At 39.9% G+C, this 23,171-nt stretch overlaps 1 protein-coding gene across 1 annotated transcript in view; it reads right to left on the bottom strand.

Moving 5' to 3' along the window:
- Positions 1–10,024, bottom strand: part of RASEF (RAS and EF-hand domain containing) — a 53,936-nt gene extending 43,912 nt beyond the window's left edge. The window contains exon 1 of the mRNA XM_081104216.1: positions 9,218–10,024. Within this exon, the coding sequence (XP_080960342.1) occupies positions 9,218–9,654 (437 nt within the window). The 5' untranslated portion in view covers positions 9,655–10,024. The remainder of the gene's footprint in view (positions 1–9,217) is intronic.
- Positions 10,025–23,171: the final 13,147 nt, after the last annotated feature.

Below are 23,171 nucleotides of genomic sequence, written 5' to 3' on the forward strand. Positions count from 1 at the left end.
AAGTGACCTGTGTATTTAATTTATCTCAGTTTATGTTTCCACCCCAAACCTTTACTCTTCCCTGGCTCCCTGTGGTATAAGCTGCCCTCCTCTCTCATCTGCATGGATAACAACCCCTCTGGGCAGTACAACTAGCCCAAAAGCTACTAAACAAAACGGAAATATATGTTGAACAGTAGCTTTAAATCTAAGTACTAAAGAAGAAGCTATAATGAAGTATTACAAAAATTCACGTGAATGGACAAGAAAAACAAACAAACATGAAGCAGTAGCATCTGTTCACCTTCATGTATAGTTTTTGTAGCTTTTACCTAACTCAAAAAAAAAAAGAGTATTAAAAATAACTTCAATGATCACCTGGGAGCCTAAGAGAGAGCTGTAAGTCCCTATTTTGCCAGACTCCCAAGGGTTCATTTCAGCATAAACCCACAGCCACTCTTGGCTTGGTGCCTATATATATATGATTTCATATATATATTATACATCCATGATTTGTGCTTACCTTTCTTAATGGCATTATTTTTAAAAAGATCATTTAGAACTAAAATGTCTACTTTGGAGAGCTTTCAATATGAACAAAATGGGAAAAGGAGTTAAAATTTGGATACAAATAGAAAATAAAACTGCAAAAAAAATAATAATAATCTCAACATTATGGCACTCCAGCCATCTGAAACTCAGGTAACTTGGCACCATGAAGAGTCCATCCAGAGGGTGAGAGTCAGGAAAGAATGAGGAACAGTCTCTGAGACACCCCTGCTTAGTTCAGGAATAGCCTGCACTCCAACACTGGTTTTAAAACACAATTCTAATATATCTGATCATTTACTTTCTGAATCTTCAAAAAATAAAGGTCCCCAAGAAAGAAGGAAGTACCGACAATAGTAAATTGTAACCGACAGCAAGAACAGAAAATGTCTACAAGAACTAAAAAAGTCAAGCTGAACTAAAAAAGTCAAGCTGAACTACCATCTCCACAAATCCTAGGAATATCACTCCACTACTGCCCAGGGGTAAGGCGAGACTACCTGAGTTAGCAAGGAAAGCTTAAATATTTTGCATTTATTACAAGCAATGCATTGTATGTGTCCACATGCTTACCAAATGACACATGATAAAACTGCTCACTGCAGTACTACATGTAATAGCCACCAAGTAGAAATTACCCACACATTCATTAAAGGTAAAATGGATAAATTGTGATACTCTGCACAGTGGAACACTCCACAGCAATGAGGATAACAGATCTACAAATACTATAATTTATTTACCCACGTCTAGAAGAGTTCTCAGGTATGGCCAATGCTGCTGGTCTGAGGCCCTTGAGGATCAAAGCCTGAGAAAAAGATTTAAAACTAGTGTCTGCTGAGTTCCTGGGAACTGAACGATGCCTCATCCTGGAAATAGGAGCCTGGAACTAGCCACTTTCCGATGGCTGAGCTTTTGTATCTGGCCTTCCCTATGCCTCTCAAATTGCATCCCTGTCAGCAACAACCAACTCAGGGGAAAAAACTAGCAGTGGGGGACAGCAGAGTAAGAACTTGTTCGAACTGAAAGGAATTTGTTACTGTCTCTCATTAAATCTTCAGCCTTTGGATTTTTTAGCTTAATGCCTTTCCAGAAGGCATTTGCAGAAGGGAGGGAGAGAGGGAAGGAGGGAGAAGGAAGGGAAGGAAGAAAGGAAGTGAGCAAGCAAGCACTTAGTTTGCTGGGAAAGTGCAGCCATGTAAAGGTTGGGTTGGCTTCCCAGACGGCTAAGGCTGCTTAAATCCAAGCTGTCTCATCGGACGCGCTCAGTTTGGAGTTACAGATATTTAGATGAAGAATGAGACTGAAGGGTGAGAAGGAAAGGGTAGAGACAAGTGTGAATAATAAACCCTCTTCTCCCAGGGAGCATCTTAGAGCCATAAGCACATGTAGGGCAAAGCTTTTCTTGGCAGATAGAAAAATGTTAATAACTCTAAAGTTGCCCTAGAAATTCAGTACGTTGTTTTGAAGTGTTGAGGCATTTGGAAGGGGTACAGGAGGAATAGAACATATGTACAGGGATTTTTTTCCAGATTCGAATAAATATTTGAAAGTTTTCTGGTACATATTTTATAAGCTGAAGGCATTAAAAAATGCTCTCTGATCTTTTCGAAACTGATTCCCCTAACATAGGAAATCTCAAAAACTGAGACTCTGAGAAAGTTCCTTCGTGACTGTGATGGTTAATTTTACTTGTCAACTTGGCTAGGGGACAGTACTCAAACATTTGGTCATGCATGTCTGGAGGTTGCTGTGAGGGCATTTTGTGCATGAGATAACTAACAACACAGTAGAGTTTGAGTAAAGCCAATTATTCTTGTCCAAGAGCAAGAATAAAAACAGAGTATTTCTGGGTCAAATTACTATTCCACCAACTTGAAAGGGGAAGAAGGAGCACAGTGAAAGTTCTGAATTAGAATGCCATGGAACCACACCCTAGCATCAACACAGATCTTCAAAGCAAGATCATACCTGACAAGTGAATTTACCATTCACAGGTAGAAAATAGAGGTTGCAAACTGGACACAGTATTGTTTTCATCTCCATGTTTTGACCTTCACAGATCATGCAAAATTAGAAATTTTCATTTAACATCTGCATTTTTCACCATCTTTATAAGTTGGCATCACTGGCAAGACTGGGCCTACATCCAGCATGGCAGCAACTGTCCATCCCCCTAACAGAAGAAGCAGAGCCTCCTCCTGGTCCAGACTCCACTCCAGTCCACTGAAGCAATGTGACCCGCCTGGCCCCAGAGGCCTCTGAGTGTGAGCCCATCCACCGCATCAGTCACCCGCAGGTAAGAAAAGGGAACCCAGAGATCATCTGACAGGGGCCTAGAGTCTCTCTTGCTGGAGCTGTGACACCCCCACAGTAGATGACTGGAGATAACTTCTCTACTGAACACAGGAGGAAACTCCCTGAATTTAATTGGTCTGCTTGATTTCCGGCCACTGGTGAGAGCTGAATCCAGACCATCCCCCTCATGATTCTTCCACTCTGTACCCTCACTGATGCCATCACCTCTGGATAGAGAGAAACTGGCCAAGAAACTTTGATTTTTGATAGGATACTATTTGAAAGCCAGGGTCCAGCGCAGTCCTGGGCACATGTGGCTACAAAAAAAGAAAAAAAATTTGGAAGCGCAGGAAGGAGGGAGGAAAAAGGCAAGAAAAGAGTTCCTTCTGTGGAAAAATGACAAGACTGAGAACAATTTAAGATGAATTTTTCTCCACAGCATTATGCCCTCAATTTAAATGACAGACAATGTAGATTCGCAATGAAAAATAGAGAAACAAATGTTCTCGATCCTATGTAGTTCTTGAGGATTTCAAGGCCTTTTAGAAGAATATTTCTCACACTTGATAAATATGCAACCTTAGTAAAGAAGATACTTCCTATGGATTCCAGAGTTGACATAAATATTGTTTATATCATATTACCTAACTATGAACAAATATAAACCAGATATAAGCTCCTTATACTTACAGCTCCAAAAATTTATAAGACCAACACACATTTACTAAATCATTGAAATCAGAATCAGCAACATTCACCTAATCTGACAGGAGGGTGCACTTGAACAGAAACTAAATCACCACAGCCAATGTCCATATGGTACCAGGAGCTGGCATGTGGCTCTTTTGAGCAGGGTTACATGAACAAACCCCATTCTCCTACCACTTTCTATTGAGACTACAGATGACCCAATGCTGTGTTCTCGGTCACTCCATTCCACATGAACACATCATTCATACAGTAAGCTCACTGCTCTGCCTTCCTCTTCCCCCCACAGCAATGACTGTAGTGTTGGGGGATTCTGTACAATCTTAATCACAAGGCAGGTTATGAAGCTGTGTAGCCAAATCTGTAATGGATGAGTCATCCAGGCACCTCCAAATGTGCTCAAATTAACTGGTTTTTTTTTTTATCTTTCATTAAATGAAAACCGAAATGTTTAGTCTTCTAAGACTCCCAAGCATACATGTAAATACCCCTTTGGGTTTATAGCCCTGATTTGAGAAACACCCTTGACATGAAATGTCCATAGTCCGGGGTATGTGCCAGGAAGTGTTTTTCCATTCCCCGTACTGCATCCCAGGTCCTTCAGGCATCAAAAACTTCTAGATAATTAAGAAGGTGAGACAATAAGCTCCTTGAAAGTGAGGGTCAGGTTTAAAAGTCTCACTAGTTCCTAGAACACTGGCAGGCACATCAATACTGAGAGAACCAGAGAAAGAATTAAAAAGTTACAGTGGCTGCATCTGTGTATTCTTGGTGTGTTTTTAATGTTTTTAAAATTGATTTGAGAGAGAGAGGATGGGAGAGGAAGATAGAAAGTGAGAGAAACATCAATGTGAGAGAGAACATCGAACAGTTGCCTCACACACACATCCTGACCAGGGATCGAACCCGAAACCTGGGTATGTGCCCTGACCAGGAATCGAACTGGTGACCTTTTGGTGCATGGAACTACAATCAACCTACTGAGTCACACAACTCTGGGCTGTATATCTTGTTTTTATAAGATGCACAGGCTAAGGCCTCAAGCGTTAAAATTCATAATTACAATTTGGAAGACCCCAAATATTTACAAATTGAAGCAATGAAATTGGTTTTTGTTGTGTGTTGTTGTGTTTTTTTTTTGGTGGGGAATAATTCCAAGGAAACCATATGTGTCATACATTCATTCCACTTTTAAAGCTTTTCTCTGAGAATTAGTGTTTACTTTGCATTTTACAACCTGACATGAGACTAATATAATCAGACAGAAACAGCCTGAATACCCATGATAACCATTTCCCACTTCTTCCTTCCAACTACATACTGCAGTCAAGGGCTCCCTAAGCCCTGGCAAGATATAGATAAAGCAAGAATGTATATTGTATATACCATCTTAGGAGGAAAAGAAACAACAGACATTTGAATCACTATGGAATTCTGACCTCTTCCATCATCTATAGGTTCAGCTGTCAGCTTCCACACCTCCGTTCAAGGCAGTTTAACATGTAGTAGCTATTTCCACTTCACAAATGAAATAAGACTATGCAACCACAAAGAAATCAAGAAAGAGGTCAAGGGTGTCACAAACTCGAAGTGACAGGAGCAGTAGGACCCTGATTTTGAACAGTGATTTGGATGAGTAGTAAATCAACATTGCAGGTTAAAAGACAAGCTAAAGAAGAGTCTGAGGTTCTTGGAGCGTAGTCTTCCAATGACATCCCATTTTAAGCCATTTTCTTTTTGCCCACCCACCAGGGCAGAATAAATAATCTCTCACCAAAGCCTGAGAGAAAAGCTGCCCACTGTGTGCGCATCCAAAACTGGCAGTTCTATAAGGCTGGGGAGGCCAGGATACATATCCGGGGCTAGGAAGCCAAAAATAAAGTATTAGCTTGAGATGAAATTCAAATATCAGAACCAGAAGGGACCATCTGACTACACAGAACCACTTTTAGTGCCTGACCAAATGCCACCCTAGCCCTGTCTAGCAGGTCGCCAATCACGCTACCCTACCTCCTGTTACACTCTAGGCACCAGCTCTGGGTCTATCCCTGATCTGGCTATTGTGGCAGAACCTGTGCCAATTCATAAAAGCATGGTGGTCCCAGTCAGCTAGACCCTCATGGTTCTGTTCTGAGAATGTGGGGTTCTAAGCTAATTTATCAAACTGAATCATTTCACAAATGACACTCAAAATTGCTTCAAATGGAAATGAGAAAACTCTGAAAGCTTCAGCTCTGATCAGAGATGACTTCCGCCATTCCCCTGCCCCAGGGCAAATGCTCAATGAACACACACACACACACACACACACACACACACACACACACACAATTTCCTTCTCTCCCTGCCAATCTCTGAACCCCATGACCAGCTTTCACAGAGAACTTGATAAAAATCAAGAACTGAAAAAAAAGGCATCCAGAATGAACTAACTGCTTTCTCAGTATATGAACCAAGGAACTGAAGACAAAGTCTTATCCAATTCATCCAGCAAATATTAATTGAGTCCATTTATTAAGTACCTACTGAGTACACATCTCCCTTTCACCAAGATAATGGCCCTGGCACCAGAAATCAGCGAGGCTGTTAGTACAAGTCTGCTCTCTGTCTCTCCCCGGAAGTTCTCGGTCCACTTCGTGGGCTTCTCTTGACCTGGAACAATCTTCCTTCCAGAATTCTCTTACATAATTACATCACCTTGCCCATTCCGGTTTCATCTGCTGGCTGACCTAGTTCCAGCTTACTATGAAGTGGTAACGATCCGTCCTGACCCTGTCCACCATGTATACATACCCAGGCCATGTGACTGCTTGGAAACCTCCCTCCCCCATCCTTTAAGGGAAGGAGCCTTCAGTTTTCTAAGAGGAAAAGAACTTAAGAATGTGTTGACACATCCCAGATCCCATTTTCATCCTTTCAAAATGCAGTATTATTTTCTCTCTAATATCACAGTAACTGATGACTGGAGAATTTAACCCAAATTTGCTTAATATTTTGATCTAAGAGCTTGAATAAACTTTGAAATGGAAATCATTGCCATGTTTTGCCTCTATAGGAACCAAACATGCTTTTTATTTTTGAATATATTTTTATTGATTTCAGATAGGAAGGGAGAGGGAGAGTTAGAAACATCAATGATGAGAGAGAATCATTGGTTGGCTGCCTCCTGCATACCCCACACTGGGGATAGAATCCAAAACCCCAGCATGTGCCCAGACCAGGAATCAAACCATGACCTCCTGGTTCATAGTTTGACGCTCAACCACTGAGCCACACTGGCCTACCCAACCATTCTTATATCTGGTATTTGTTCTCCTCAAACTGTATATGAATATATCCTCTACCACCCCACAGGCATGGAACAGCGTACCAGGGGGAAGATGAGAGTGCCAGGAGGGAAACAAAGCCTCCAGATGAACCAGCGCACCTTTCCAGAAAGACAATTTGCCCTTGGAAGAAAGCATGTTTTATATTAAAAGCAGCTCCACTACATTATGGAGTAAAATGACCAAGTACATAATTTTTTAAAAAAGAGAACTCAAGACTTCAAAGAAAGTTCCTGCTTGCAGAAGTGTGTCAAGCTATGTCTACAATAGATGGAGCTTCCTGCAAATAATTATCTTGCCTTTAAGTGGTCTTTGAGAAAATTTTTGAAAAATGTTTCACCCACACTATGAACTTCTTGAGGGTATGAACTACATCTTGTCCTTCTTTTTGTCTGCGGGGACCTAGGACAGGACCTAAAAGAGTATCCAGCCCAAAACAGACACTCAGTAATGTTTGCAGAATTTATTTGGCTGAAATAATGGCAATGGCATTATCAATAACAAAAGATTTTTATCACATTTGGATGAGAGGAAAGGAAGGAGAACAGCTGTATGAGGAAGTGGAATAGAAGCAATCCAATTTACCAAAACAGTTATGGCTGCCATGGCAACAATCAGATGAAGCAGCTCTGTTCAGTTCTTTTCCACTTAAACAAGTACAGGAAGGTAAATATTGTACTTGTTTATCTCCCATAGAAGGGGGTGGGGCTTAGGACACGAGTCTACCAGGTGACACTGGTAGCCATTAAATGTAATAACCTTTGAAGAGTTTGAAACATATTATAATGATAATATCATCAATACTAATAAGTTCCAGTTTGTACACTGATCCTAGGAAGCTCGTTTTAATTACTTAAGGGTTAAGTGTCAAACAACTGCTGCTGAGACCTGACAACTGTGAAAAGTAGATTCATATGTGCGTGTACATATATACATAAAAATGATATGATGTGAACTCACTCTTCCTTATTCCTAAAAGTGTTACCATTTTAATTTGCTGATCCTAAACCAAGTGACAAAGTGAAGGATGATTCAAAGAGCAGAGTGTATAGCAATGTTTAAATTTTCTACTTCCCTGGTGGAGACACTGAATTTTAATTCATTTGTAAATACTAGAAAAGATGAGTATCACACCCTCTTTCTTCACACAATCCTTCTTATCCTGCAGTGAGTCACTCTCCATCCCATGTTCCCTATACTTTCCAAACTGCAGAGAGAATTTGGGAGAAGGCCGAAGTGAGGATTCCTTGCCCCAAAAGTCTAATCTATGAATAGGTGAGCCCATCTCACTGCTGCCTGTCTCTCAGGGAACTTTCCTTTTCTGAGTCTTATGTCTCAGATATGTGAACTGCCAATTAACACGAGGTATTTCAGATTTTCTTAATGATGGTAGCCGGAGGTCCAAAAAATTTCAACTGAAATCTAAGCAGAAAGCAAAAAAAACCGTGTTACAACATTCACATGTTTGTAGTGCGTGAGGAAGACGTGATCGCAGCTGCCAGAGACACACCATGACACCAGGCAGAGACAGAGCAAACGAATCCCAAACCAAAAAACACCTGCGGTGCGACCTCCCTGCCCTGAACCAGCAGGCATCCCCTTTCCTGCTAAGAATTAAGTTAGTAACTTTATATTATGTTATTTCTGTTGGAATCAGTCATAGGAGTAGAGAATTTATTGTATAATCTTATCATTTTATTCTATTGTATATAAAGACAGTTTTTCAATTCACAACATCTGGGATCAAATCCCTGCGCTTTTATTAACTGTGCAAGTCCCTTGACATTTTATAGGCATACATTTCTGGGTCTAAGTTTCTTCATCCGTGGGAAAAAAGAAAGCCTACCCCGTCCCCAAAGTTATTCTGAAATTTAAACAGATGAACTCTATAAAATACCTATATGTGCCCAGCAATATAGATGCCCAATAAGGTCTCTTTTTCTATTTAGTAGTAGGAAAACAACACGGGCAAAAACTGCTATAGCGAAGACCAAACTGGCCACGGGCCCGGGTCACCACCGCCCCCAGCTCCCGGAAGTCCTCCAGCAGATGACATAACCAGGTGGCACCGAGGAGCCTGAGCTCCTCGCCCATGTCCTGGAAGAATCTCTGGACACAGGAGTTCACCGTGGCCCCTGTAACTAACCAAGCACCTTTTGCAGGGCTCAGAAGTGGGCATTTGAAACTTGCTCCTCCACACCCTTATTCTGAACGCATGCCCTTTCCTGAACTCTCAGGGGACCGCGGTCTCGGAAAAGTTCGTGAATGGAGAAAAGCAACTCACCAAGAAGAGAGGGTTCAGTGAGTCTGCACAGAAACACCATTTGTACCGCCCGCCTTCCAACCCAGACACGCACCTGGGGATGAACTTGGCCTCCTCCCCGAGTCGCGCCTGGAAGTCCCGCCAGGCGGGGCCAGGGCCAGCCGAGCCCCGAGGGGCCGCCAGCACCTCCGCGGCCGCGTCCTGGTCGTCCTCGTCCTCCTCACTGTCCCCGGAGTCGGACCCAGCCTGGGACTCGGGCGGAGCGGGCCCCGGCCGCAGCCCGCAGCCCCGGCGCCGGCCCCCGCGGCGGGCCCCGCGGAAGCCGCGCGCGAACTCCTGGAATGTGATGGCGCCGTCGCGGTCCGAGTCCAGGCGCTGGAACACGGCCTCGGCGTCGGCCGGCCGCACGCGCAGCTCCGCGCACAGCGCGCTGAACTCGTCGCGCTCCAGGCGCCCCGAGCGGTTCGCGTCGCAGGCGGCGAAGACGGCGCGCAGCCGGGCCAGCTCCTCCGGGTCCCCTTCCGCCTCCATCCCGCCCGACGGGGCGGCCTCGGGAGCTCCGGGACGGAACGGGACGGGACGCGACGGGCGTCCTGCGCGCCCTGGTTGCGGCGAAAGCGGGAAGTCCGGGGCCACCCGCCGCCGCCGGGAGTCGTGCCGAGCTGGGCTGGTCCGGCGGGTTCTGCCACCTGCGGAACGTCCGGGCGGCGCGAGGCTCTAGGCGGGCGAGGTCGGCGCACTCCCACACGGGCCCAGGTCCCGCGCACGGAGCCCTGCTGGCCCGCTGCCGGCCCTGGAGCCCGGCAAGTGCGCTCCTGGCTGCGCGCACCGCGCGGGGAGCCCGCCAGAGACTGAGATCCAGGCGCGAGGCACCTGCCACTTTCCTGGCGGGACCGGCCCCGCCCAGCCCAGCCCGAGAGGAGGAGCTCCCGGCGCTGGTTCCCACGCCTCCGGGATCCTGGCGGTGCTTTCCGTGTGCGGATCTGGCAAGAGCATGGATTTGGGGCTGTTGGAATTGGGGACCCAGGTGGAACTGGGGGTGCGGCAGGAGCGTTACCAGGCCCTTGGAGGTAAACTCTTGCTGGAGTAAAACCAAGAACTAAGCTCCCCCACAGGTATGTTACTGGCATGACCTTAGGAAGAGAACTAACTGGACAGAAAGGGAAAAGGAAGGTAGGGTTAGGGTTCCAGATGATTGTTATGTGTATTTTATTATCTTCTAATTCTGGAAAATTGGTGAACTTCTGTATATGCATATTTTCTTACAACCAAGGTGTGAGATGGACCAGAAGACCCCATTCTCTGATTTTCCCGGCTCTCCTTAACACATGTCCATCCAACATTAAAGTCCAACTAGTTAATACGCAATAGAAATCATATAGATCTTCCAGGTTCCCACATCCAAATAATTTTTCTCACTCTTTGTCTCAACCTGAGTGAAAATTAATAACCTAACTCCTTGGTAGGCAGCAATGTTTACCAGACTGGGGTAGCTTTTCTTTAAAAAAGAAAAAAATCTATGGAAATGATATATCCAAATGTATGTTCCCCTTTGATCTTAAACACTTATTTCAACAAGGCTATTGTTTCTTTATACTGACTGTTTTATAGGTACAAGGTCTTTAAAATTACTTCATTTTGATCCTTTTTAAAAACCTTGTTCTTCTTGCCCTCGTCAGTTTTGCTGGCCCACAAACTGAAGGGCTGCGGGTTCAATTCCGGTCAAGGGCATGTGCCTCAGTTGCAGTGGGGCCTGTGCGGGTGGCAACCAATTGATGTGTCGCTCTCATATCTAGATTTCTCTGTCTCTCCCCCCTCCCTTCCACTCTCTCTAAAAATCAATGAAAAATATAGCCTTGGGCGAGGATTAACAAAAAAATACAAATAAATCTTGCCTTTCCATTTACAAGAGACCTTCACTCTGTCATATGACTTCTGTAGCATATGTTCCTTTCTGTGATTCCTACAGCCTGAGAAAATGCATTTGGGTTATTTTCACTTTGTTCACATTATATGTTCCCTCCACTTTTTAGACTTTCTTTACTATCATTTCTGTCAGTTATGGCTATATTTTCATTTGACCTCATTCTGGATTCTCTTTATTGCTGATTACTTTGATTTTTAAAAATATAATAAAATAAAGTAGGGGAGTTGACTGACACATTTCTGCATGCTAGTGTTCTTAAACATAGAGCTAAGTGGTAAACATCTGAGGAACTGTTTCTTCTTGAACAATACAAAAAACACAGTCAACACTCTCAAGCACCTGTCAAGTTGTAAATACCACCGGTAATCTCCATCTGTAAATTTAACTGGCCCATTATGAGAAGCCCAGGTCTTAGCAATCTAATTGCTAAGTGGATATAGTTCTATACAAGTGGACAGCTTAATACATTGAAATGAATTTCACCCTTAGCGCAATATAAATTGTTATTGATTTTGAGTGTATGTGCTTTCCTGTTTATTCTAAAGATTGATTTTCCATATAAAGTAAAAAGTGGATAGCTTGTAATGCCTTTAAAGCTTTACAAATATACTTATTAAACTGAATCTTTGAAATATTACTATCATTATACTGTTAGCAATGAATAAATATATGCTTTTCAAAATAAATGAGTTAATATTTTAAGTGCTGAGGCAGAAGTGCTTTCTTAGTGACTGCTCATGCAACTCCATTCCTGAACTCACTTTGAATTTGCACTAATTTCTAAATTATTATATTCTTTGACCCGTTTTGCCCTTTCCCCAAGCCCCTTCACTGAAGAGTCATCAATAAACATGGATTATTCCAAATGTCTTGTGTACACATCTCATTTCCACATATATTAATCTACTCCAGACCTAATGTAACAGTTATCTATCACTGCATAACAAACAGTGATTTAAAACAACCATCACCACATTTGTTCATAATTTCATTGTCATGAACTGGGGCAGGGCTCAGGGAGGTGGCTTTTCTGCTGGCTTGCCTGGGATCATGTAGCCATGGTGGCTTCATTGTGGCTGCATGGTCTTAGAGGACCCGGCTCATGTGCCTAGAAGTTGGTGCTCATTGTTAGCTGGACCATGTGTCTTCAGGGGTTCTAGGTAGTATCATCTTTGTTGTAAGCATTTTAGTCACATAATTAAGTGGCTTTAAAGCAATTTGGCTATACAAAAGATAAAGGAACAGAAATAAAAGAGGGACATTAAAAAAGACATAATGAAGCATGAAAAATTAAGAAAATTCAGAAGACTATTGCAAAAATGAAAATACATTATCATTGAAGTCTTTTGTTCATAGTATTATATTTTCTTTGGGAGCAGGGAGGTGCTTGTTGATTTGTCTCCTTGTCAGGCATCAAACTTTTTCTCTTTTTCCCTAAAATGTCTTTCCTCATTAAGAGAGATATCAGTTTCCAACTAAAGAATCAGTAATGCTAAGACTGTTGTAAATGAGCAGCTCTCTCTTTTATATTTGCCATTGTTTGGTAAACTTTCTGTTTTTATGGGTGGGAGAGATGACTGTGTTCACCAAAGGGCTTGCAAAAACTGATATGTTATTATTTTCCAATATAGTATACAATCTGGCTAAGATTTATATAACATAAAATTAGGAGCACTCTGAGAATTTTGTCAATGGAGAAATGAAACCAAACTGTGAAACACTTACTTTCTCTCTAATGATGAAATTGCCTCACTGACAATTATTTCTGCAGTGAAAGAGTTTGTAGCAGAAATTATTTTGGCAATGATGTTTAAGGCAACGATGTCTATGGCAACACTACCGGATATGGTCTCCACGAGGCCAGGTCTTCACAAGGTCTCACGGGTCTTGTCATGTGGCAGCAGTGTGCTGATAAAGTCCGAATCCACAGATGCTTTTCAAGCCTCAGCCTGTGTCCTGTTTGCTGATATTCCACTGACCAAAGAAAGTCACATGCCAGGTCCTACATCAAAGTGGGAGGGGACTGACTAAAAGGTCATGGATACAGAGGGTGTACTTTATTGGAGGCCCTTACTATAACAATATACCACACCTAGGGTATGGATCAGCCTCTAATACATTCTCTCAGGTTTCTGTCCTGCTGACCTCCTATTCATTCTACACAACCAACCACAGCTAGACAGTCCTTCTTAAATACTGATTATTCTGTCATTCTAGAGATCAATGGTTCTCATTCTATGGTAATCCTGTTCCCCATAATACATTTGGCAACATCTGGGAACAGTTTGGTTATCACAAGTTGAAAGGAGGGAGATGGTACAAGCATCTAGTAGGCAGAGGTTCGGGATGCTGCTAAACATCCTATGGTGCACAGGGCCAGCCTGTCATAACAGAGAACTATCCAGCCAAAAATGTAAGTAGTGTGGAGATTGAGAACCTTACCAATCATTTGCTAAGTAAGGAGAAATTGCCTACATTTATTAGAAAGATCCGCTTCTCATAAGCCCCCAGAGGTGTCCCACTAAAAGAGAACCAAGGGTAAGCTCTTCATCAAAGTCCTCTACGACCTAGTCCCACCTTATGTATCAAACATCTCTCCCTTTAGTCTCCATCAGAGCTGCTACTGTCCCCCAAGGATGACATAATTGATCACATAATTCACTTTATAGCTCCTTACTGTCATGACAAAATATAAATATAAAACAACTCTTAGCTTTTCTCTCTTCTATCTAAATCATTTCCCAGCCTCAGTAGAAGAGTTGGATACTGCTTTTCCTATCAAAGTTTCTACTATTTCATTGTGACTTAGCACTTACAAGAATGTTACTTAGTGTGTATGTCAGCTCAATAACAGGCCAAAGGAATGTTTTTATTTTTCAAGTTTTTTCCATGGTTTTATTTTTCCAGTTAAAACTCTGATCCACCTAGAATTTATTTTGAGTCAGGTGTGAATTGTAGATTCAACTTCACTTTGTTTCTGAATTTCTACCTAGTTTGTCTCAACACCATTTATTCAACACTATCCTCCTCGTGGATTTTAATACCATCTTTAGCATGTACTAAATTCCTGTATGTGTTTGAGTTTATTTATGGACTTTCTAGTCTGTTCTATTGAGGAATCACTCACATTTTGAAAGGGATCTTCAGCTTATAAAAAGATTCCCAAAGGAGTCCTATAAATATTGGTTTGCATTTTGTATTTTTAAATGTTCGTTTATATTTCATTAAGCAATTGCAGACAAGATTGGGGGAATGTAGGGAGGAGACTTAAGACATTTGTTAGGCACAGATGCATATTGACTGTCCATCTGAAGTTTTCATGTAAATCAATGAGAAAATAGGAGTTGATTTTTAGAAAGAGTAAGGAACTCCCTGTTTAACTAAAGCATGAGGTGCCTCTACAAAGCCATTCACAAGGTACTAAGGAAAGCTTTTGAATGTACCACCAATATACCCAGGGGAAGGCCAATGTTATATAATCTGTCTCTAATTTTTTTCAAGAAAAAGAGGAGAAGAAAGACATAACAGGCATTTCTTTTCTATTTCAGCATCCAGAAACAGCTAGCAAGGAATCGGAGATAACAGAGCAGCCTTTGAGAGCCAATCATTTGTTAAGTAAGGAGAGCTTGCCTACATTTATCAGCATGACTTTTAGAAAGATCAGCTTCTCTGTGGCTGCTCCAGAATTTTAAAAATCAGAGATAATTATTTTTAGAGCGTGTTTCTCAAAATAGTGAAACAACATTGAAAAGAGTTTTATGATCAAATACATTTCCAAAACACAGATACATCTGGAAAAGAATCCTACTGTATTCCTTCTTGAATGAGATAACGAAAGCTATTTTAATCTAACTGTCCCTAAGTGTTTTTTACATGGAAGCTTTTAGTTTTTTAGTTTTGTTTTGGTTTTGTTTCTACTTCTGTGGGCTTTCCACAGAGTAAGTGCTCTTGAGAACACTCTTTGGGAAACCACATGTGAGACACTGTCTAGAGTGATGAGTCATGAGAAATTATCCCTTTCTACTACATCATAAATTGGGCCAATTTCCTATCGCAGGGAATGAGCACCACCCCTTAACCTCCTCTTCACACAGTGGGAGAGGCTTTTAATGGAAGCCTGTTGTAATCTACCCTATAGGATTTCCTTTGGTACCACAGCCATCCTCAGAGCCTGACTTAACGTTTTAGTTACTCTGCCTCAGAAAGATCCGATAAGCCTGTTAGGGTGAAACTAGATATAGCCAAGTAATGGCATTATCACTGAGGGACCGATTAGTAGGTTCAGGAACTCTCTCAAACATATGCACCCCTGCAACAGCTTGAGTCTCAGTTTTCTCATGATATCTACTCATGGCTTACTGCCCCTAAGGAAATGGTAGGAAAAAAACTTGAAGATTTTATAGAGAAGAATGTGTTGGCAAATTTACATCATAGGGATTTACTTACTCTTTATGTAGCTATGATAAGAGAGAAAAGAATAATATGGCACCCATGTACCCATACCCAGAGTTAGCAAATGTGAACGTTTTATCATATTTTTATCTGTTTATTTTTAAAATACAACATTATAGACCCAGTTGAACTTCCTTTTTTGATTGCATATTGCATTTGTAATCAATATATAGCATTGTTGTGTCTCCGTGTTGGCAGCTATCAGACTCTGGTAAATCTTTCATTGTAAAAACGTATATATCTCTATAATGCTCCAAACAGTAGCAAACACCAATTTGCAAACCAGAGCACAGGAGGCATTCAGTACCAGCACTGAGTGAGAAGTGTTGTTTCAAACCTCTGATCCCATTATGTAAGCAAAGCTCATATATATCATTTTCCCACATTAGCAAGCTGTGTCTTACACCTTACTCCTCTCAGTTAAGAAAAAGCTATGCATCTATAATAATAAAAGCATAATATGCTAATTAGACTGGACAGCCGAATGCCCTTCCGGACGTCCTTCTGGACAACCTTCCAGGGCTGCAAAGGCCAAGGCAAGCCACCACAGCTGCAGGGGCGGAGCTCCTTGCATGAATTTTGTGCATCGGGCCTCTAGTTTTATTACATATGCAGGAAGTGGAGACAGAAATCGAGTCCAGTGAAAATAGATTGATCCCAGTTTAACTTCTGAACAATTAAAAACAGCCAATTCCAGTTAGCTGAATGACCTTACAGTGGCCCCCAAATTCAAGCCCCTTGGTGTACATGCTCTGTATAATCCCTCTCCCTTTTTTCAAGTGAGCAGGACCTGTGAATATGCTGGGACATTCACTCTTGTGATGCCATTATCCTATATAAGACTCTGCCCCACCAGATTGGAGTGAGATACTCCTACTGGCCCTGAAGTAGCTAGCATACTGAGAGTGATTCCCATGGCTACGACCTAAGAGTGCAGACTTAAGTGACTGTGTCTTTTACAGTTTCATTTAAGGAGAATCATACAGGATGTCCTTTTCCAAGCCTGCCTTCTTTTGCTTTTTCAGTTAATTCATATTGTTGTATATTTTAGTAATTCATTACTTTCTAGTAATGAGTAGGATTACATTAGACATATTACAATGTGTTTATCCATAACTTTGTTGATTGACGTTTGGAGTATTTCCAGGTTTGGGCTATTATGAATAAAGCTGCCATAATGTTCCTGTTCATATCTTTCTTCAAGGGAACATATGTGTCTTGGGTAAATTCCTAGTAGTGGGACTGTTGGGTAGCCCAGTAGGTGTATGTTTAACTTCAGAAACAACTTAGTGCTTTCCAAAGGGATTGGAATTTTGCATTCCCACCAGCCGTGTAAGAGAGTTCTAGGTTCTCCACACCCTGGCCAACCTTGAAGAAATCAACACACTTGACATTGTGGCAGTACATATAAAACCACGCACGGTGCAAGGGTATAAAAGAAAACATTGCTCCCAGAGTCATCTGACTTATTTTTCTCTCAGAATACATTGAGTGATTGAAGAAAAGTAGATTAAAATGTACCAATTAGTAATCTTAGGTAAAAGTTTAAATCCATTAAACTAATAATACAAATAAGCAAGGTAATACCAATATTTAAAATGTTGGCTTTTTCACTTTATCATTATTGGGGGGGATGATAATTTGGCATATAAAATGCATTATTTGGGTAACCGAATGACAAAATTTCACATGAAATTATTACTTCATTATCTATATCTAAATTCAAAAATAATTTATATCTAATTTTAATTGGGGAAATTTCTGGACATATTTAACTAAGTATATTTTTCAAAGTCCTTGTTGCTAAAAATTCTGTTTTTGTAAAAATGTTAGCAGAAATGTCATGAAATATCTCAACTCTTTTATAAGTTTCTTTTACTTTGAACAGATCAGAAGTGAGGCTACAGCCATAAAGATGGAGAATCTTCAATCTAAAAAAAAAAAAAAAGAAAAGACCAGATTATGTGGAGGGGATACAGTTGAGCCTAGATTCTTTGTGTGATAAATGTATGAAGTCTTTAAAATTACTTTGACTAATACTTTGTTTCTCAAATGAGAAAGGCCACATCAAACTTGAGAATAACAAGTATACTTTTTAAGTTTGTCATGTTAGTGAGGAATGATGAGAATATCTAAAATTAAAGGCCAGCTGTATTCCAGAGGTAAAGGATGTTGGGCCCTATGATAGAGATACTCACTGTTTATAAATAAAGTTTTATAGGACCACAGTCATGCCCATTCACTTTCATGCTATAGCCGAGTAGTTGCAACAGATAGAAAACCTGCAAAGCCTAATATATTTTTTCTTGGGCCCTTTACAGAAAAAGTTACCAACCCTGCTCTATATGAAGTGAGGGAAGCACATGCTTCACTCATCTCATAGCATAAGTTAACTTAATGCATTGGACAAGAATGTCCTCATTTTCAAACCAGTTCTCTACCTTCAGTGCCTCTAAAAAATTTTTCAAACCCAATAAAAACATAGTAATTCAATTTACAGGGTAAAAAAATGAAGTCACAAGGGAATGGTGGTAGGATGAAGGAAGGATATGGAGATTCTATTAATGGCAACTTATTTAATGTTTTAAAAAGTAAGAGGATACTGACTGACCACAATCTTGTCCAGTTTTTTTCTGATTGTTAAATTTTTCAGTTTCTCAATATTTTAGAAGAACCCTATGATAAATTCTCTTTGGAATGTATTAACTTTGCCTTTAGTGAATAATTATCAGACTTCCTTTTAGAAAGCAGAAAGGACTGAGTTTATCTCATTTTTCCCTCTCTGCCAGCAGTTCCAAACGTATATTTAGTGTTAAACCTTGGGACTCAGCTTGATCTCAATTCCATTTCTACTCTTTCTCTAGTTGGTTTCTAATCAAACTTTTTTGGTATAATTTTGAATTGCTCAGCTGTGTGTGTGTGTGCGTGTGTGTGTGTACATTTGTTTTTAACTTTAAAAAAGTCCCAAAGCCTTTTTGAAAGTAGGCAGGATTTATAAATTATAAATAATTATAAACAATAATTAGGCAGTTATGTGCATTTTAATGTTGGTAATACTGGAATAATTATGTCAATATTTCCTGTTATTATTTTACTAATTTTTTTATTTCTGCTTAGGACACACTCAACTTCATATCCCCAAATATAAATTTATATTCTAACAATAGACAAGATCATGTTCTAAGGCCACAATGGATATCTTCCTAGGGAAGCCGATACATTTGATCTCAAACACTCAAAAATTACTTTTAGCTCCAGGGAATGCAATATGTGCATTGTCAGATCAGAGATACATTTATATTCATCCAAAATAATGTTGAATTGTATATTTCTATGTGGCAAGAAAGTTGTTCTCAATTCTATAAGATGTTAAAATATTAATATCTTTTTTAAACTAAAAAAAATGAAAGCTCCTGTTCCCAGAGTGCAAAATGAGTCAAACTAGATCAATCAGAAAGATATCTATAAAATTCTAAAACCATTCCTATCCCTCTGGAAAGCTTTATAGAAAAGTCAGTATTCAAAGGATGTGATACTCAAATAGCCAATACCATGGAGGTCTCAGTTTAGCAATGAACTAGGACACTTATTTCTTAGTAATGTAGTAATTGGAAATACAGAATCAAAGGCTTCTAATGTCACATGTATATTTTAATTTGCAAGTCTTTAGTGTTATAGAGATGGGTGAAAAAAATGGAAGCTAGCTTTTAAAAAAATAAGAGGTCACATTTGCGCCATCCAAAGAGAGGTAGAAGACAGATTTCTTTGCCCACCAACACATTTGTTGAGAATGCCATACCTTTTGAGATGATTTTTTTAAACAATGTGGATTTCATTATGTTTTTTAAGATTTCGATGCCTGTTTTCCAGTAATAAATTGTTAGTTAACTTTTATAAGAAGTTTACAATTGGAAAACTACATTTCTTCACATTGTTCCATTGTCTTGTTGGTTTTGAAACCTAAAATGTTCCCAGGGTTCCATATAGAAGTTTTTGTTCTATGGATTCCCCCCATTTGTTGTATGCACTCCCCCACTGCATAAAATATTAATTTTTGACAAACCTCTTAGACTTCAATCAAAACCCTAACATTTCACCAAGTGGACTAGGACCAATGAAATTGTTTTTTACTTTTACTGGTAGACACCTAAAGTGGTTACTTCAACTCGGATAAGTCTTGAAATGTTTTTCTTTCACCAGTTATATAATTCTAGCCAACAGTACTCCAAGGACAGGGCCACAGTCACTGAAAGGTATTTCACTTAAGTTTTTCCAAGTATTTTTTTCAGAACTTTTTTATGAATTCTATAGTACAAAGGAACTAATACATTCCCTGCTATTTGAAGTCATGAAAACTGATTTAGTCTTAAATGTAGTCAGTATTTTCTGCGAAATATTTAATGATTGCTAGAACTCTGGGTTTAAAAAAAGGGAGGAGGTAGAACAACCCTGAGGACTTATAAAGAAGCACAAACCAAAGCAAAGCTTATATCAAGGTTTCTCTTCACTTTATGATGAGACTTAGGACTAAAAGAGATACAAGTGGCCTAACCATCATTCTCTTACCGTCTACAGTTTTTGCAAAGTTTTTTAACCACATCCAGGGTAACATTCTTGCAGAAACTGAGTTTCACACATTCCAAACTAATATGACAATAATTAGCCAGTGAACAGACTCTAGAAAGGAGAAAGAGGAAAAAAAGGATTTAAAATAGGTAGTTAAATGTACTTTTCACAAAGTTTTCAAAAACTCAACCCTCAAGTTTACCTTGACCCTACATATCAACTAACCCCACCCCAACCCTCCTCACCTACTCTGAGACTGAAAATGGAACTTCTTGAAGGAAATATACACAGGGTGGACACACCTAATTAAAGTTTCCAGAACATAAAATCAAGCAAAAATTAAGAATGTGACAGGAAAAAGATGTAAAGATGTCAGAGTTTCATTCTGAGGTTCTTAGAGAAATGGTAACAGTAGATAAATCCAGAGAATTATTAGCGTTATTACTTCTATGTGTATTTATAATAAGTGGGTGCAAGTAATCATTATTTTAACACCTGGCACCAGAATTACTCCCTGGAGAGACCCTTGGGCAGTGATGGCAAACCTTTTGAGCTCGGCGTGTCAGCATTTTGAAAAACCCTAACTTAACTCTGGTGCCGTGTCACATATAGAAATTTTTTGATATTTGCAACCATAGTAAAGCAAAGACTTATATTTTTGATATTTATTTTATATATTTAAATGCCATGTAACAAAGAAAAATCAACCAAAAAAATGAGTTCGTGTATCGGAGGTGTCATAGGTTTGCCATCACTGCCCTAGGGTATTGGTGAAAAAGAGCCTTATTAATTCTTATAGGAAGAAAGAATCTGCAGAACATGTGACAGTTCTGCCTCTTTTCATGGACAGGGATGGGGTTTTCTTCCTCCTGACCAGGAGATGAGAGGGGAGAAGAGAGGCTGGAGCCAGCAAGGTGAAGTTGAAGGGCTTGCAGAAGTGCATTCTTAGCTGTGATGCAAGGCCTTCGTAGGGTCCCCGGAAACATTTTAACTGAAATTTATTTTGCTCACTAATGAGTTAGAAGAGGCTGAGCTAACATTGACTTTTCATAAAATGGCACCCTTGGACAAATATCTAGAAAGTATTTTAAAGACCTGACATTAGTACTATAATATCTATAAAGAATATTTATAAATCTATGAAGCAAGATGTATATTTCAATAATAAATTAGGCAAAAAAATAAACACCCTCACCTATACAGCCACCTGAAATATAAAAGTAATCAAGTAGTGCATAATGCTATTTAAAAAATAAAAGAATATTTAAAAACTTTAATGTTAAGAATCAGCAGCAAAACAAATCAAAATAAGACACCGCCCCATCTGATGCTGGCTATATATTAAGAGAACATTGAGGTTTCCTATGGCGTGACCAATAGGCACTTCCATATATTACTATTAGAATAAAATGTTCAGCCCTTTTGATAGCAATTTAGCAATATTTACTTGTTATGCTTAAAAATGTTTATTTCTCTTTTGAGACTCTATAGAGATTCCTCTTGGACTATGATATCATAGTCTACATTATAGACTCACAAGGTGTCCTTAAAATGATAAACTGAAATGGACAATAAAGTCATGATTCATTATCTTTTTAAAAAAATATATACTTATTGATTTCAGAGTGGAAGGAAGAGGGAAAGAGAGAGATAGAAACATCAATGATGAGAATGAATCATCGATTGGCTGCCTCCTGCCTACTGGGGATGGAGCCTGCAACCCAAGCATGTGCCCTTGACTGGAATCGAACTCGGGACCCTTCAGTTCACTCTATCCACTTAACCAAACCAGCTAGGGTGAGGATTCATTATCTTAAAGCAACTGGATAGAAAGGATAATCTGCAAAGTTCTTACCCTCTTTTGCTTATCCCTGTAGAACTTAGGTCCAGATACTTGAGCTGGTGGCAGCTTCTTGCCAGCGCATGGATTCCTGCATTGGTTACCTGCCGGCATCCACTCACATCGAGATACCTCCAGAGTTTAAGTAAAAAGGATTGAGTGGGAGTTTTTCACAAATTGGCACACTCAGTTTCTCCTCTCCTAGTTAGTAGGTCAAGAATTTGTGTTTCTATACAGAGAAACATTGGCCTCATATTTAACTAACTAGCTGAAAGGAAAGGACACTTCAATGGAATCTTCTGTTATAAAGAACACACGTGCCAATGCAACTCAAATCACACCGTGCAGTGCTCACATTTCTAGAGACGGAGCTCTGTCCTCTATACTCCCCGTATCCTCTTGGTTAAATACCATAAGCTCGAAGGATCTGAACAAGTTTAGCCTTACATTGATTTTCATAGAGTGATCTGATCATGAGAATTATTTTTTAAATGTATTACAGATAACATAAATAAGACTTCCATGATCAGAGTACAAATAAAGCTCAAATCTTTGTGCTGCTTTCATTTAAGTACTTTTAATATAAAAATCAAGAAATAGAATACTTTTCCAAATGAAAAACTCTTTGAGACATCATTGTTAAATTTTTACAAGACCAAAAATAGCTTTAGCTTTCATAGTAGAGAAAAGCTTGTATACAGACATTGACACAGATATAATAATAATAACCATATTATTAATTGTTATTGTTTTATTATTTCTATTTTATATTATTAATCTTTCTTCTTTCATCTCTAAAGTCACCTTGAAGAGTTAGTTCATAACCCTTTGAGCTTATAGACAAAAATCATCTTTAGGGTCTTCTCCTCTAGGGTCTTATTACCAGAAACCACCATACCTTACTTACCTTGCTTCTCTATGGAAGCAAATGCCATTTCTGAAAGTCTCGCTTTACTTGGATGGGGGCTGAACCATTTAAGAAGGGGTGTACTGCTGTAAGCAGGAGTGACATTTCTTGCCTTTTACCCCCTTTCCCTCTTCTGAAGGAAAGAGGACATTCCTCAGTAATGGAAAGCTCACCAGGTGGGTTCTGGAACTGGCGTCAAAAGTGCCGACTCCATGCCCTTCAATGCATTCCATGACATTTACGGCCTTCCCTCTTAGAATGTAAACTTCCATAGAACAAAAGTATCCCTGTCTTTAAATGTTGTATGGTAGAGATTAAAACAGTTTCCCATTTAAAAAAATACGTCATAATTTGTG

This window comes from Myotis nattereri (assembly GCF_964212035.1).
Source record: "Myotis nattereri genome assembly, chromosome: 12".
Classification (NCBI taxonomy): domain Eukaryota; kingdom Metazoa; phylum Chordata; class Mammalia; order Chiroptera; family Vespertilionidae; genus Myotis; species Myotis nattereri.